Source organism: Sporothrix schenckii (genome assembly GCF_000961545.1).
Source record: "Sporothrix schenckii 1099-18 chromosome Unknown Cont47, whole genome shotgun sequence".
In the NCBI taxonomy this organism is placed as follows: domain Eukaryota; kingdom Fungi; phylum Ascomycota; class Sordariomycetes; order Ophiostomatales; family Ophiostomataceae; genus Sporothrix; species Sporothrix schenckii.
The window spans coordinates 3,677,347-3,690,236 of record NW_015971148.1 but is presented as its reverse complement, the minus strand read 5'-3'; the positions used below and the strand labels follow the sequence as shown (position 1 = coordinate 3,690,236).

At 52.0% G+C, this 12,890-nt stretch overlaps 5 protein-coding genes and 1 non-coding gene across 6 annotated transcripts; 4 read left to right on the top strand and 2 right to left on the bottom strand.

Annotated features, from left to right (window-relative positions):
• Window positions 1-515: 515 nt before the first annotated feature.
• SPSK_03971 (C6 transcription factor) lies at window positions 516-3,272 on the bottom strand (the record flags this gene model as incomplete). The annotated part of the gene is made up of 1 exon (XM_016730786.1): window positions 516-3,272. The coding sequence occupies one exon, from the start codon at window positions 3,270-3,272 to the stop codon at window positions 516-518; it is 2,757 nt and encodes a 918-aa protein (XP_016585715.1).
• A 714-nt stretch (window positions 3,273-3,986) lies between these two features.
• Window positions 3,987-4,558, top strand: SPSK_04588 (uncharacterized protein; the record flags this gene model as incomplete). Its single annotated transcript, XM_016731390.1, has 3 exons — window positions 3,987-4,167; window positions 4,234-4,460; window positions 4,535-4,558. 3 exons carry the CDS (start codon window positions 3,987-3,989, stop codon window positions 4,556-4,558), a joined length of 432 nt encoding a protein of 143 aa, XP_016585714.1.
• Window positions 4,559-4,564: 6 nt separating this feature from the next.
• Window positions 4,565-5,652, bottom strand: SPSK_04406 (alpha/beta hydrolase; the record flags this gene model as incomplete). Its single annotated transcript, XM_016731213.1, has 4 exons — window positions 4,565-4,697; window positions 4,786-5,032; window positions 5,104-5,355; window positions 5,466-5,652. 4 exons carry the CDS (start codon window positions 5,650-5,652, stop codon window positions 4,565-4,567), a joined length of 819 nt encoding a protein of 272 aa, XP_016585713.1.
• A 1,550-nt stretch (window positions 5,653-7,202) lies between these two features.
• On the top strand, window positions 7,203-9,062 carry SPSK_04124 (CAIB/BAIF family enzyme; the record flags this gene model as incomplete). Its single annotated transcript, XM_016730935.1, has 3 exons — window positions 7,203-7,877; window positions 7,945-8,442; window positions 8,523-9,062. 3 exons carry the CDS (start codon window positions 7,203-7,205, stop codon window positions 9,060-9,062), a joined length of 1,713 nt encoding a protein of 570 aa, XP_016585712.1.
• Window positions 9,063-10,710: 1,648 nt separating this feature from the next.
• SPSK_04435 (catechol 1,2-dioxygenase) lies at window positions 10,711-11,727 on the top strand (the record flags this gene model as incomplete). The annotated part of the gene is made up of 2 exons (XM_016731242.1): window positions 10,711-11,475; window positions 11,539-11,727. 2 exons carry the CDS (start codon window positions 10,711-10,713, stop codon window positions 11,725-11,727), a joined length of 954 nt encoding a protein of 317 aa, XP_016585711.1.
• A 428-nt stretch (window positions 11,728-12,155) lies between these two features.
• Window positions 12,156-12,236, top strand: SPSK_11283. Its single transcript has one exon. It is a non-coding gene; the product is annotated as a tRNA-Ser (tRNA).
• Window positions 12,237-12,890: the final 654 nt, after the last annotated feature.

Below are 12,890 nucleotides of genomic sequence, written 5' to 3'. Positions count from 1 at the left end.
ATACCAATAAACCACAAATTCGCAATTTTGAAGAACAATGCTATGGGGGTGTGTCGTTGCCAAGTCACAGTTATATGTAAAAGTTGTGCCAACTATGTGTTGGACGAGAGGTGAGGTATGAATAATTCACATTCGATGCAGAGGTTATCTAGCAGCATAATCTTAAAATCAAATGGATTGAAGAAAACCCACGCTAATAAAATCCATCAAGTTTAATATTTCATCCAGAAATGTCGATAAAAATGATACAATATCGAATAAATCATAATGAAACAAATGTCTTTCAGATTTATTGGTTATGAAGAGGGAGAATAAAACGACCGAAGCATCATAAAATAAAAAGCATTCCACCGGGATATAATACATTGTTGGACGCCGAAACCAGACCAAAATACAAATGTCTATCCCGTATGTTCGCAAATCGAGCCAAGACGAAAATGCCAAACAAAACCTATCATGAAGTGCTCCCATCAAATATTGCAATTTGGTATTCCGTACATCCGAATAGTATAGAATTACAAGAAACCTGTGGTATCCATTGTGGGGAAAAGCTGGAGGTTCTTGTCAAACGAGTCAAAAGTAATCATGCGCGGGGACATGGCCAAGATCATGTCGGGCAGACCGGACATGTGCGGCAGCAATTGCGGTGTGTTGTCGTCCATGTCATAACTTGAGTTTGTGTGCCGGCGGACCAGCGTATCATCTGCCTCTGCGGCGCTTGTGAGGCCGAGAAAATCGTCGTTGCCGTCAGTGAATGGTGGGGTGAAATCAATGCCGGAGTAGGGTGGTATATGAGGCATTGGCGAATGCTGTTGTATGGACGACATGGCTGGATTTTGCTTCTGCAGCAATGGTGCTGGCATAGGCGTCTGTCCATTGCTGTCGCGATTTTGGGGAGGGTTGCTGTCTGGTGCACTCGGGTCGCATAGACTATGTGGCCCAGAAACTCCGGGGATGCCTCTGTGCAAATTCAGCACATTTTGTACCTCTTGATGTCGTTTTTTCTCCAGGTCCTGCTGACGGTCTTGCTGACTTCGCTGTTGTTGTGTCGGCGACAACGATTGTGGCGTAATTGCGAACAGCTCCGCTGTGCGCCCGGCGCTTTCGCCGTCATCCGGGCGTTCGGTTCCTGTAGCAGCGGCAGCAGCGGCGACGGCAGCGGCGGCTGGATTGGCCTTTGCGTCTTCGACTGTGCCGAACAGGCCGCCAATAAGGACTGAATGCCGTGCCATCTTGCCCCTTGCACGCTTCTCCAGGTACGCTTCACAGGCAGCCTGGAGGTCGGTGACAATAGAAGCGTACTGGTTGGAGACAGGATCATGCCGGCCAAAAAGTGCCAGGACCTTCTGCGCAATAGCCAAACTTTTGCCAATAGGGAATACCCGGTCTAGGTCACCAAACTGCGCAAAGCCCAAGACGAGCGCCGACACAAACGCCGAGTTTACTATGTAAGGAAGGCGTTTCGGTACTTTCGGCGCATCAAGGAGCCCGCGGAGGAGACTCATCGTGCGGATGGCAGAATCGACGCAAGCGTAGGCAAGAATATCTTCCGACGGCGAATGTGGATTCGCTGGAGCTGTAGTACCGCCGTCCATCTTGTACTGGCCCTTGGACTGAGCAACGTGTTTCGAAATGTTCTCAATTAGAAACGGCCGCGATAGAAGCATAATGGTCCAGTAATAGGCTTCCTTTAGGTGGAAGAGGCCGATGTTTGGTGTCTTGGTGCCGTCGCCATCCAGATCCAAAAACTCTTCCGGCTGGATTCCATCTGTGGCGAGGCCAGAAGCAAACCGCGTTGTCCACAGCCTGTGTTGCTCGCTGATCCTTTCAATAGTCGAGGTCGAGACTGTACGTGTCGAGTACACTTGGGTCAATATTGCTTCGAAGATGGAGCATAGGTCGTTTGCTGCCGAGTAGTTGTCTTCCGCCTTGGTGTTGCGTGTTTCTGTTGTCGACGGTGGGCGTCCAAGAGATGTGCTCAAGAACAGATCGAGTGTCCGCAGGACCTTCCACAGCCGTTCACGCGGCGCGTACTCATTCGGGTCGAAGGCCGCATTGATGTCGCTCCGGTGAATGCCCAGGGCATAAGCAGCGCGAACGGCCATTCCTAGGTACATGAAGGACGCATTTCTGCGGGACGCTGCAAGCAGATACATGGAAAGTAAGATGTAGGCCTGGATTGTAGAGAGACTAGGCTCGACAGTGGCACCGCAGACTGTGATGTAGCGGCCGTAATTGAAATACTTTTCGGCCAACTCGTCGTCGTCTTCGGGACTCGCCTGGGCGCCGATCGCAAAAATGAGAAAGAAGATCGCTTCCTGCGCGGCGCTGTCGGCAGATGTGAGACTGTCACGGCCGCTGCCAGGAGACGAATCTTTAAGCGACTGTTGCTGCAGCCACCAGAGCATGTTCTCTCTGAGCTCGGCCTCGTCGTACATACCCAAAATGCAGTTTGTAGCGCGTAAAAACCAAGTCAGCAAGGACGAGGCCTTCTCGACGTAAGGTATGCTGGGAGGGCCCTGAATGGCATCCAAGACCCAGTTGTTGCTGGTGGATGGTGCGGCCTCGACAATAAGATGCTGGAAAGGGTCGTCGGTGAACTTGCAAGAGCCTATCGACTCGCGAGTCAATCGCCGGATGATTTGCAGAAAGCTCAAGTTTGCCGAGTCGCCAATGTAAAAGAGGCTGCCACGGCCGCCCTGGATGAGGCGCGAGAGATGGGGCACGGCGGCGGCAGACGAGGAAGAGCCCAGATGGGACCGCCTCCGTTTGCGCCGTGGCTGATCCAACGCATCGCTTACATTGGAATTTGTGCTTTGTGCGACCCCGGCCGGCTCGTCAAAATCCATGGAGCGGTCATGTCGCAGGCCGTTTGCGTTGGTCGACGTGGTGGGCGCCGGCAGAGGCCCCTTCTGGCCAGGGCTGTTGGCATTCGTCGGGACAGAAGCGGAAGCCAACACCGAGCTGGTAGACTGTGGGCTGTTTTCGGTTTGCGGTGCCGCTGATGCAACGGCCGGGGCGGCCACATCTGTCGCGACTGCTGCTGACGGTACTGTGGTCGACCCCGTGGCACCTGCAGATGCTGCCATGGGCCTTGTTGAGGGCGGTGGTGTCTCAAGTGGTCGAGAGAAGTAGCATTCGTATTGGACGCCTCGAACAATGCATCGGCTGCACGGCTGGCGGCCATCACAGCGCTCTTTTCGTCGCTTACAGCTGGAACAGGCCTGTTGGCAGCGGCGGCGTTCTGACGGCTTTACCTTGGACGAAGGCATCTTGGAGGGTCGGGCGCGGCAGAGGGCCTCGATTTGACGATGCTGCAGGTCGCGATAATGCAGTGTACTTCGTGTTCCCACACTTTCCAACCGCGAGAGAAGCTGGAGAAAACATGAAAATAATTCAGCAAGTGCAAAACCCCATACTTTCCCGCTTGAGAGAAAATTAAAAGAAGGCACGACCTCCAGCGTCAGTTACTCCATACCTGGGGGGCGCGAGTCTAAGACTGACCCCATACCATCGCACCTTCTTCGCCCCATGTTCGGGGCCATTTCTGAGCTTTCGTTTTTCTGGAAGCTGCAGCCCAGACCTAGCTAAATGGGTGATCGCGCCTACCCCGCTTGCTGTTAAACCGGCCTGTGGCCAGGGCTTGGATGATAGATATGGGGAGACAGGCCGTCGGATCAGGAAAGAGTGGACTAGTTTAGCACATTTGTGACCACCGGTTTTGTAGACGTACACTTGGGATGAGGAATGACCAGGAGAGAGAAAGAAAGAAAGTGGAAAGCGCGGAGTGGCGACAACGGCGGTCGTTCTTGCCCTGTCATCTTGTGCCCCACAAAGAGGAAGCTCCCGGTTGGAAATACCAGACTGTGCTCATATATGTTGGATGAGGCAGTCACGGCTGGCTTGCCTCGCCCAATTGACACCCTTTTTAAGTTCTTTTAAGTTCCCGTTGTTATCTTTCTAACACAGCGACCACATAGTACGATATGGCCTCTTACATCAGCCCAGTCCTGCCCACGGGCACCAGCGTCGACCCTCGTGCCGTTGCGTTCTTCGATACGTTCTACAGGACATCAGACACCCCGACGGCACACGGGCAATATGCGAAATTGTTTCTCCCGGACGCCACATTGATCATGGCCTCGAAGAAGGCTGCTGGCTTTGACCGTGGGTAGCCCAATGTTACACGATTGTGTGCTTGTTACGGTTACTGACCCGTTTGCTTATCTTTAGAGATCCTGGCCCTCCGGCAGGGAATGTGGGCGGCTGTTGCGGCTCGCTCGCACACAGTCTCAAAGATATTCCCTTTCGGCTCCGACTCCAACGAGTTTATGTTGTACGGGACTGTCAAGTACACGTCAAAGACCGGACAGGACTCTAGCAAGGAATGGGCAGCCCATGCTGAGCTCGTGGAAGATGCAAGCGGGGAGCTCAAGCTTCCGTTCTACCAGGTTTACCTAGTATGTTACGGACATGCATGGACATTATTATGTATTTTTGGCAAACATTTATTTACTGACTGACATCACTATAGGATACTGCCGCGCCGGCCTCTTAGACAACGTCACGATGTTTGCTTGATTTGACGAGCAAAGTCGACGAGCAAGGCGCCGATCTTGTCGCCTGCTTCGATGCAGTGCCAATGCCCGACACCTTCCAGAACTTCCAAAGAGGCTTGCTCACGACCTGCCCCCCAGCTGCAGTGTTCGTAAGAAACGGGTTAGATTTTGTGTGAACGTCACGGGTCAATATATAAACTTGTCTCAGCTTCTGGGTGCATTATACCTTTTCTTGATTTCCGCCATGCTTGCCGCAGGCACGACCTTGTCATCCGCTCCTGCAATGAGCAAGGCAGGGCATTGTGCTTTGGCGTACATGACCGGTAGCGCTGTTGCAATGGCACGACAGAGGCCAGCATAACCCTGCGATGTCTGTGACAGGAGGAGCGCGCGAATAAATGCATGGTGTGTCGCAGTCGACTTTGAACCAGTTGCGGCCGCGGGAATGCTGTCTGCCATTGGCTCCATGCCGTCTGCAAGCATCGGTATGTCAGATATGAAAATGCGATCGGTAATGCACTCGCATGGGTGATTCTGTCCTTACTTTGCTCGACCGTCTTGATTCTCTGCGAGAATACTGTTGCGATGGCATCGCTGGGCGTCACAGCGCCAATAAGGACCGCACCCGCCAAGTCGAGCTCCGTCGCCAAGGTGCCAGCCACAAGGCCGCCCATTGAATGGCCGACAGCAACGACTTTTTCCGGAGAAATACCAAACTCATGAATGAGGGCTTTGGCGTCATTTGCATGATCCTGGATGCTGTTGTCCTTGCCAGAATATTTTGTCAGGCAGCTACCTGAGTTTTAGGTGATTGGTGAGTCAGCTTCCGTTAATATACCGCTGAAAATAAGTTTCAGCCGCCCGATGTTCATAGATAGGAGTGTAGGCCATCAGCCTCGTACGAACCGTTCATGTCAAAAGCGAGACACTGATGTCCTGCTGCGACCAGCGCAGGCATGACCGTCGCATAAAACGAACTAGACGAACCAAGCCCGTGGATGAACAAGAATGTCAGGCCAGAGCTGCCCGCGTCCTCTGGCGACCTCAGCACATAGTACAGCTCGTGGGAAGACGGAATGACGATGAACGGCATAGCGACAAGCTATAGAAATTGTTGCGTTTGGCAGGTGAATGTGCTCACGATAAGTTGCATAAATTCGAATACCAGAGGTATGAGGTTTTCCGAGCAATGTGGACGTCACTAACACGAACGTCTACCCTATGAAATCAAACCTAGTGTGGATTCAGCCCCGGGCCAATGAGACACTACAACACACGAATGGCCCACGGCCATGGCACGCTGGCCATATACGACATCAGTGCAACTTCCGTTGGCCACCGGTGGTAATTACGGTTTCGGGGCATCCTGGTGCACGATACGTAATTACCAACTTGTCAGACTTTCAGCTGGAGATGTGTGGCGTATTTTTTTTTTTTTTTTAGATTCTTTTATGATCTCTCAGGGACTGATGTCAGTTTTTACAGCTGCGATGTTTTGCACCCGCACAATGCCAATGGCGCATCCGAAAAACGCTTCGGATACCGGGTGCATAGAACTAAGAACTTTCGGAAGATGCATTGGTGCAGAGAGCCTTCAAGCTACCTACCGCACTGGTTCCGACCCGATCCGTGCCAACGTTAGCGGGCGATCCCCAACGCTGCGATCTAGCCGACGGGCGGTTTGCCTTAGTGCCCTTCCCAGAGTCCTGGTATTTTATTCTGGGGTGGGTTGTTCGAGAATCCGGACCGGTACTTGCAGGGTGGCTGCAAGCTTTTTCTATCCCGCAGCCGAATGAAGTCACAGACTTTTCTGGGACATGTGAGGTCTTTTTTGACTGGCATAGTCTGCCATGCTCCATAATTTCCTACACATTTACCCTCCCGAATTTCGACAACTATATCCCCGCAGCGGGTGTTAATTTCTCACGGCGTATCAGATTTCGACGGCGCCCCGGAATCTCTTGCACGGTACTTCCGACATGTTAGTGGCCGGTACCACAATTTGTCCAAGAGGCAAAGTTGAGCAATCCAGAGACGGAGGGGTGGCCGTCAGAGCAGATCTATCTCCGCAGGACCACAGTCTTGCTTTACGGGTTTCTGTTGGCGAGAGGCAAGGGTCAGAAGTACACTGTCAACAGACAAACTAAAAAGATGAAAGCTCAAGTCAGCAAGCCTTCTTATCGAACTCGCGTGCTGTTTCTTCCGTACCAACATATTAAAGGTTCATCTAGGCTTAGTCAGGCTGACCTGCGGTCGGCTGTAGAAGAGTATAGTTGGAAGATGGTAGATCTGCAGAGACTTCGGTGTTCTTATTTCTTTGCACACAGCTACTCACTCCGACCTCTTCTGATGTGGATTTGTTTGCACCGGCTTTCATACGAGGGCGACTTGCTCATCCACAACAGCCCTCTTCGAAATCCACCAAATCTTAATTGATAATCATTTTAAGTTGGCTCCCCATCCCGGCTCCTTTTATAAGCCTAAGCACTGCTTTACGTTTTTCCCTTGGACCTCTATTTTGGGTTGGACCTGCAGCAGCACCGCACACTCTTTTATATCTCACCGACAAATTCCCCAACGCGGCTAAGAAAGACAGTTTCACCTCAACAAGGCATATACATAAACACTCACAACACAACAAAAATGTCTAATCATAATCAATTGTCATATTCCTCGCTGGAGGAAACAAGACGGATACTGTCACTGATTCTCAGTCTGGTGACGTTGCCAAAAGAAGTCGTGGCAACACTGCAGAATCACACGTCATTCGCGGCCGACAGCGACTTCCCATACTTTCCCATACCTTTCAAAGAGACCGAGACGGCGGGAGCCCTCAAAGCCATCGAGGCAGCATTTGCACTGGCACTGCAAAACACCAAGACACACCAGCAGCAGATGCAAAAGCCTGACCAGATTGTAATCAATCTAGAGAAAACGACTGCGTTCCTTTTCCAGGCTTACTTGGCCAAGGTTGGGACATACGGCAAGCTCGACAGCGAAGTGAAATACTACCTCAAGGATACCGATCTCCTGCAGGCCCAGTCGGACCAATATCGCCGTATGTCGGCGAACCTGTACGAGACACGAGATCCCGGCCAATACTACCACATCCATGGCTCGCTGGAGGCATCGACGACGTTGCGGATGATTGGCCTAGAGCCGTTCCGCCCGGATCTCAAGTCACACGAGGCCATTGTTGACGCGATCGAGTCTCAGACAAAGCAGTTCTCCATTGCTGAACTCGAAGTCCTGAATGCAAAAAACAAGCAGGCTGGCGTTCCTGTTTTCAAGTACGAAGAGTTTTTGCAAACGCCACATGTGTGTTTTCACTTTTCTGACAAAAAAGAAATAAAAGACGAAAAAGAAAAATAACTAACAGATACAGGGTAAATCAAATGTCGATCTGGCGCCTTGGAAGGTGGCCAGCCTTGAGTCGACGACGGCACCCCGGCCGCTACCGTCAGGCCCGGACGAGAGACGCCCCCTTTCCGGTATCAAGGTTCTCGAGCTTTGCCGCATCATTGCAGGACCCATCGTCGGTCGCATCTTGGGCGAGTACGGCGCAGATGTACTAAAGATCACTAGCCCAAACTTGAGCGATGTGCCCTTTTTCCAGGTCGACGGAAACATGGGCAAACACGCAGCCGAACTCGATCTCAAAACGCCCGAGGGACGGAAGGTTTTCGAAAAGGTTGCATTGGAGGCGGACGTGATTTTGGATGGCTACCGTCCTGGCGCATTGGAAAAGCTAGGTTTCGGACCCACGTATATGACTGCATTGGCCCAGAAGCGCGGCTATGGCATCGTTTATGTCAACGAGAACTGCTTTGGCTACGAGGGCGAGTGGGCGTCGCGGCCTGGCTGGCAGCAGATTGCCGACTGTGTGGGTTTACGGCTCCCTTCTTTTCATCTCATCATATATCTAAACGGAATTGTCACTAACATATTGCTGCTCTATTTTAGGTCACGGGCGTTGCCTGGGCACAGGGCCGATTTATGGGACTGAACGAGCCGGTTGTGCCTCCGTTTCCAATTTCCGACTACGGCACGGGCTGCATGGGCGCCATTGCTGCGCTCACAGGTCTGTACAACCGTGCCACCGTTGGCGGTTCCTGGCACGGCAAGGCGTCGCTCGTGCAGTATGACCTGCTTCTGTTCAAGGCAGGACTATTGCCGGAGGACGTGCAGGCCAAGCTGCGCGCCGCGGCCGGAGAGGAGTTTATGGGCATGACCCATAGCCACAGCGTGGACCAAATCTCAGGCAACGCGCTGCTGGGGTTGCGTCGGCAGCACCCGCGCCTCTTCGACGACCCGAACATTCTTGAGGTGTGGTCGTCCAGGGCCTACGGACACGACGTGACGGTAGTCAAGCCCGTGGCACATATCGACGGGCTCGAACTGGGTTTTCAGCGCGCGTCCCGGCCCAATGGCAGCGATGATGCAAACTGGACATCGTTTGCAAATGACGATTGTGATTACCTTAAGACTACGGCGGCCATTTAGATGCATTTTTCACTAGAATTATACAACGAATAGAAACGGAGAAATTAACAAGACATAAAATGATTCTAAGCAGCTGTTGTGACAATAAGAATACTGCATGCAGCCATTTTTGTTTCGTTTGGGCAATATTTATTTATTTTTATTAATTTTAAGCTTTCGCAAACAAGTGCTCCTTTGCCCCTTTCATCCTTACATAAGCATTCAAAATGACATGGCAATATAAAGTTGTCGTACGAAAGAAATACTTCTAGAAACTGCCCTCATGCCTTGCCAAACAAGTTTTCATTCTTTCTCATTCTGCGGCCATCCAGATGCCCCCACAGTACACAGCGGCAGCCCGTGACGAACGGCAACTGCGGTATACAATGCATGCCGCGTACTGCAAATTTGCTGATCCGCTGTATTTCCGCTTCGGGAGACGGGAGAGGGAGCAACTTGTCTCGGCACGCACCAAAATCGCGAAGTTACAGAAAAACACAGGAACTGCTTTCCACACGCGAAGAAAAATACTGGCAATTCGCAGGCGCTAGCAGGCAAGGCGGAGAAGGATTGCTGGGGCGGCGATGGCGGGGGCGGAGTGGGTCATAACGAAGGGAAGGAGTAATGCAGCAAACGACATCCGAACAATAGTTCGGATAGCAAGCTGCAAGGAAGTGGCGACCGGTTTCTTTTGGCACTTTGGCAAGTGATGGAGGGCATTGTCCCCGCAGGATTCTCGCACCATGTGCCTTCCGTAACAACGTCGTCCTCCGTTCTTTCTGGTTGTGGATTGCTTGTCGTCTCAATAGTCGCTTGGTTTCCATTTTGCTTTCCATGGTCAGCCTTTTCCTTCCTTAGGGGTGTGCCTGTAAATCCGGACGGACGACTGTCGGAATTCTTCGAGGTTGGCGAGGAAAATGAAGCAAAGCTATGTTGGTTGGCGGGATAAGACAATTGCGGACCATTGGAACACATGGCCTTTTTCGTTTTTTATTTTGCATTAAATTTAACTCCACCACTGTGTGCTTTCCTTATTAGTTTGAGGCCCGATGTTGGTCCCCAAAGGGAAGAGCTCACAATGTGTGATGGGCCTGTGGCTGCGAGTCCTCCGCACTACAACGGGCACGGAAAGTGCTAGTGGTCTAGTGACCACTCCACGAAGGGACGACGGCGCACAAAGGCAGGAACGGGTGCATCAAGATCCTACAGAGTAGCAGGAAAATGAAACGGAGCGGACCTGTTGAGGTTACGCACCCCGGACACTCGTCAGATTCTTTCTCAACCCAACGAATGTTTAAAGATATAAGAGGATGGCCGATATCCAGGGAACCAAGCTTCTTGTGTTGTCTTATCCCCTTCCCTGTTCCCATCTTCAACCTTTCCCTTCTTGCCTCCGGTAGTACATCTGTGCCTTCCTGCACTACTTCTGACTTACATCCGCGCCTTCCTTTCTTGACTGACCTTGCTCAGCTACATTGTCCACAAGTTCTTTCTTGAAGCACCTTCCCAAACTTTACCGTTATAACTTCAAGTTTCCAAACTTCTCGCCTCGTTGGTCCCCTTCATTCTCACGTGCCCTTTTCGTGCCCTTTTCCTCTTCTTCACCCACAACACCCATACTCTCCCCCCCTCCCCCCTCCCCCCCCCCCAAAAGTCAAACCGCGATACTATGCCTTCAGCAAACCCTTCTAATGGCCATGTCGCCAATTGCGCGGCGAAAAACGGCGCCGCCTCCGTCGTGCCGCCCAGCGCTGCTGAAAGCACCATCCTCGGCCAGGAGTTTACTGCCAGCGTCATCAACAGCATGGGCGATAAAACGTCACCACGCATGCGCGAGGTGATGTCCTCCTTCATCCAACATATCCACGACTTTGCCCGCGAAGTTAACCTGACCGTCGACGAGTGGATGCTCGGCGTCGAGATGATCAATGCCGGCGGCAAGATGTCCAACGAGACACGCAACGAGGGCCAGCTCATGTGCGACGTCATTGGACTCGAGAGCCTCGTCGACTCCATCACGTACGCCGAGGCCGTCAAGGCCAACAAGCCACTCACGGCCTCTGCCATCCTGGGCCCCTTCTGGCGCAGCGACACGCCGACCCGCCCCAACGGGTCCACCATGACATTTGACACCCCCGAGGACGGCGTCGTGGCCTTTATGCACGGCCAGGTCATCAGCGCCGACACAGGCCTGCCTCTTGCGGGCGCGGTCGTTGACGCATGGGAGTGCTCCACCAACGGCCTGTACGAGCAGCAGGACCCCAAACAGCAGGAGTACAACCTGCGCGGTAAATTTGTGACGGATGACAACGGCCGTTACAGCTTCTACTGTCTGCGGCCGACGCCGTACCCTGTGCCTGGCGACGGCCCGGCCGGCAAGCTACTGGATTTGATGGACCGCCACCACTGGCGACCCGCGCACATCCACTTGATTGTAAGGACTGCGTTCTCCTTTCCCCCCATATTGTTCCATATACTGGTTGCTGACTCCTTTCAGGTTGAGGCTCCCGGCCACAAGGCGCTTACGACACAGATTTTCGATTCCGACTCCAAGTACCTGGAGGACGACTCTGTTTTCGCAGTCAAGGAGAACCTGAAGGTGGACTTTGCGCCGCGCGCCAACGACCCGCAGGCCAAGTTCGAGCTCGAATACAACGTCAGCCTGGCTCTTGACCCCAAGGCTTAGGTGGAGGTGAGGGGAGATCGGAGACAGACGAAGGGGAAGGGAGAGTAGGAAAGAAGTTATGTGGATGAGAGAAATCTTGTCCTGTTCTGCAACGGTTTATGTATGCATTTTTTTGTTCATTTCGGCATGCTATCCAGTCGGCTTACGCGACATGATATTGCTTTGTTTCGATGCACTTTGAATGACAGCAAGTTCTAGCCTTTTTATTTTCCTGCTTTCATTACGTGGCTTGTGAAATGGAAACCGAATTCGACGTCGTAACAGAATACCACCCTGGAAAGCATGTCGTCACGCATTGTCTGGCTTTGTCCCTCTGATTTGCTCGCTTCTTCAGCCTTGCCCGTGGAAAGATCTCATTTGTGGACGGCACGTGGGGCTTTATGTACCCATATTAGCGCACGCCTAGTATCAGCCGCCCAAAGTGCAAAGGCAAGATGGCGGAGTGGTTAACGCGCGGGCCTGCTAAGCCCGTTCCTTCGGGAGCGAGGGTTCGAATCCCTCTCTTGTCGTGTTTTTTGTCTTTTTTGACATCGACTTTTATTGATTCTATTCACAACATGTCTACAATTTATTTTTGGAGTTGCGTTTTGCTTCTGATTTTAATTGTTAATGATTTTAAATTGTTCAAATTATGTCTTATTTGTAGGAGTAGCAGGGAGGAACGACTGATGCTCAACCGGGCTGCGCCTTCTGTAACTGCACTTACCCTCCAGACATCCGTTTGATCGCACCTGCCTTCTTTTCCGTTATCATTCTTTCAGATACTGCTCACTGCCCCCTGATTTGGTCAGTCTGGAATGTTTTCATCGTAGGCATCCCGACATTTTGCATCGTGTCCAACTTCAACACAACATGGTATACCGGCATTGCTTTTAGTACCGTCTATGCCACCCAACCCTGCTCACGCGCTGATTTGTCGCCTTGTTGCAGATCAACCCTCTTGTCGAAGAGCTTCTCCCTATCCTCCTCATCCCGGCTTTCTACTCTTCGCTTCCGACGTCACCGGAACCTTTCGCCTCCAACTGTTTAGGTCCTCGTCTGGGAGACCGCTGTAGAGGGTATTACCCGATTCCAATGCCGCGTCATTTTTGTGTGCTAGTTTTAGCTGACTTGGAGGATCAGCTAAAGAAATAAGCTACCCTGTACTCCAATATGCTAATGTC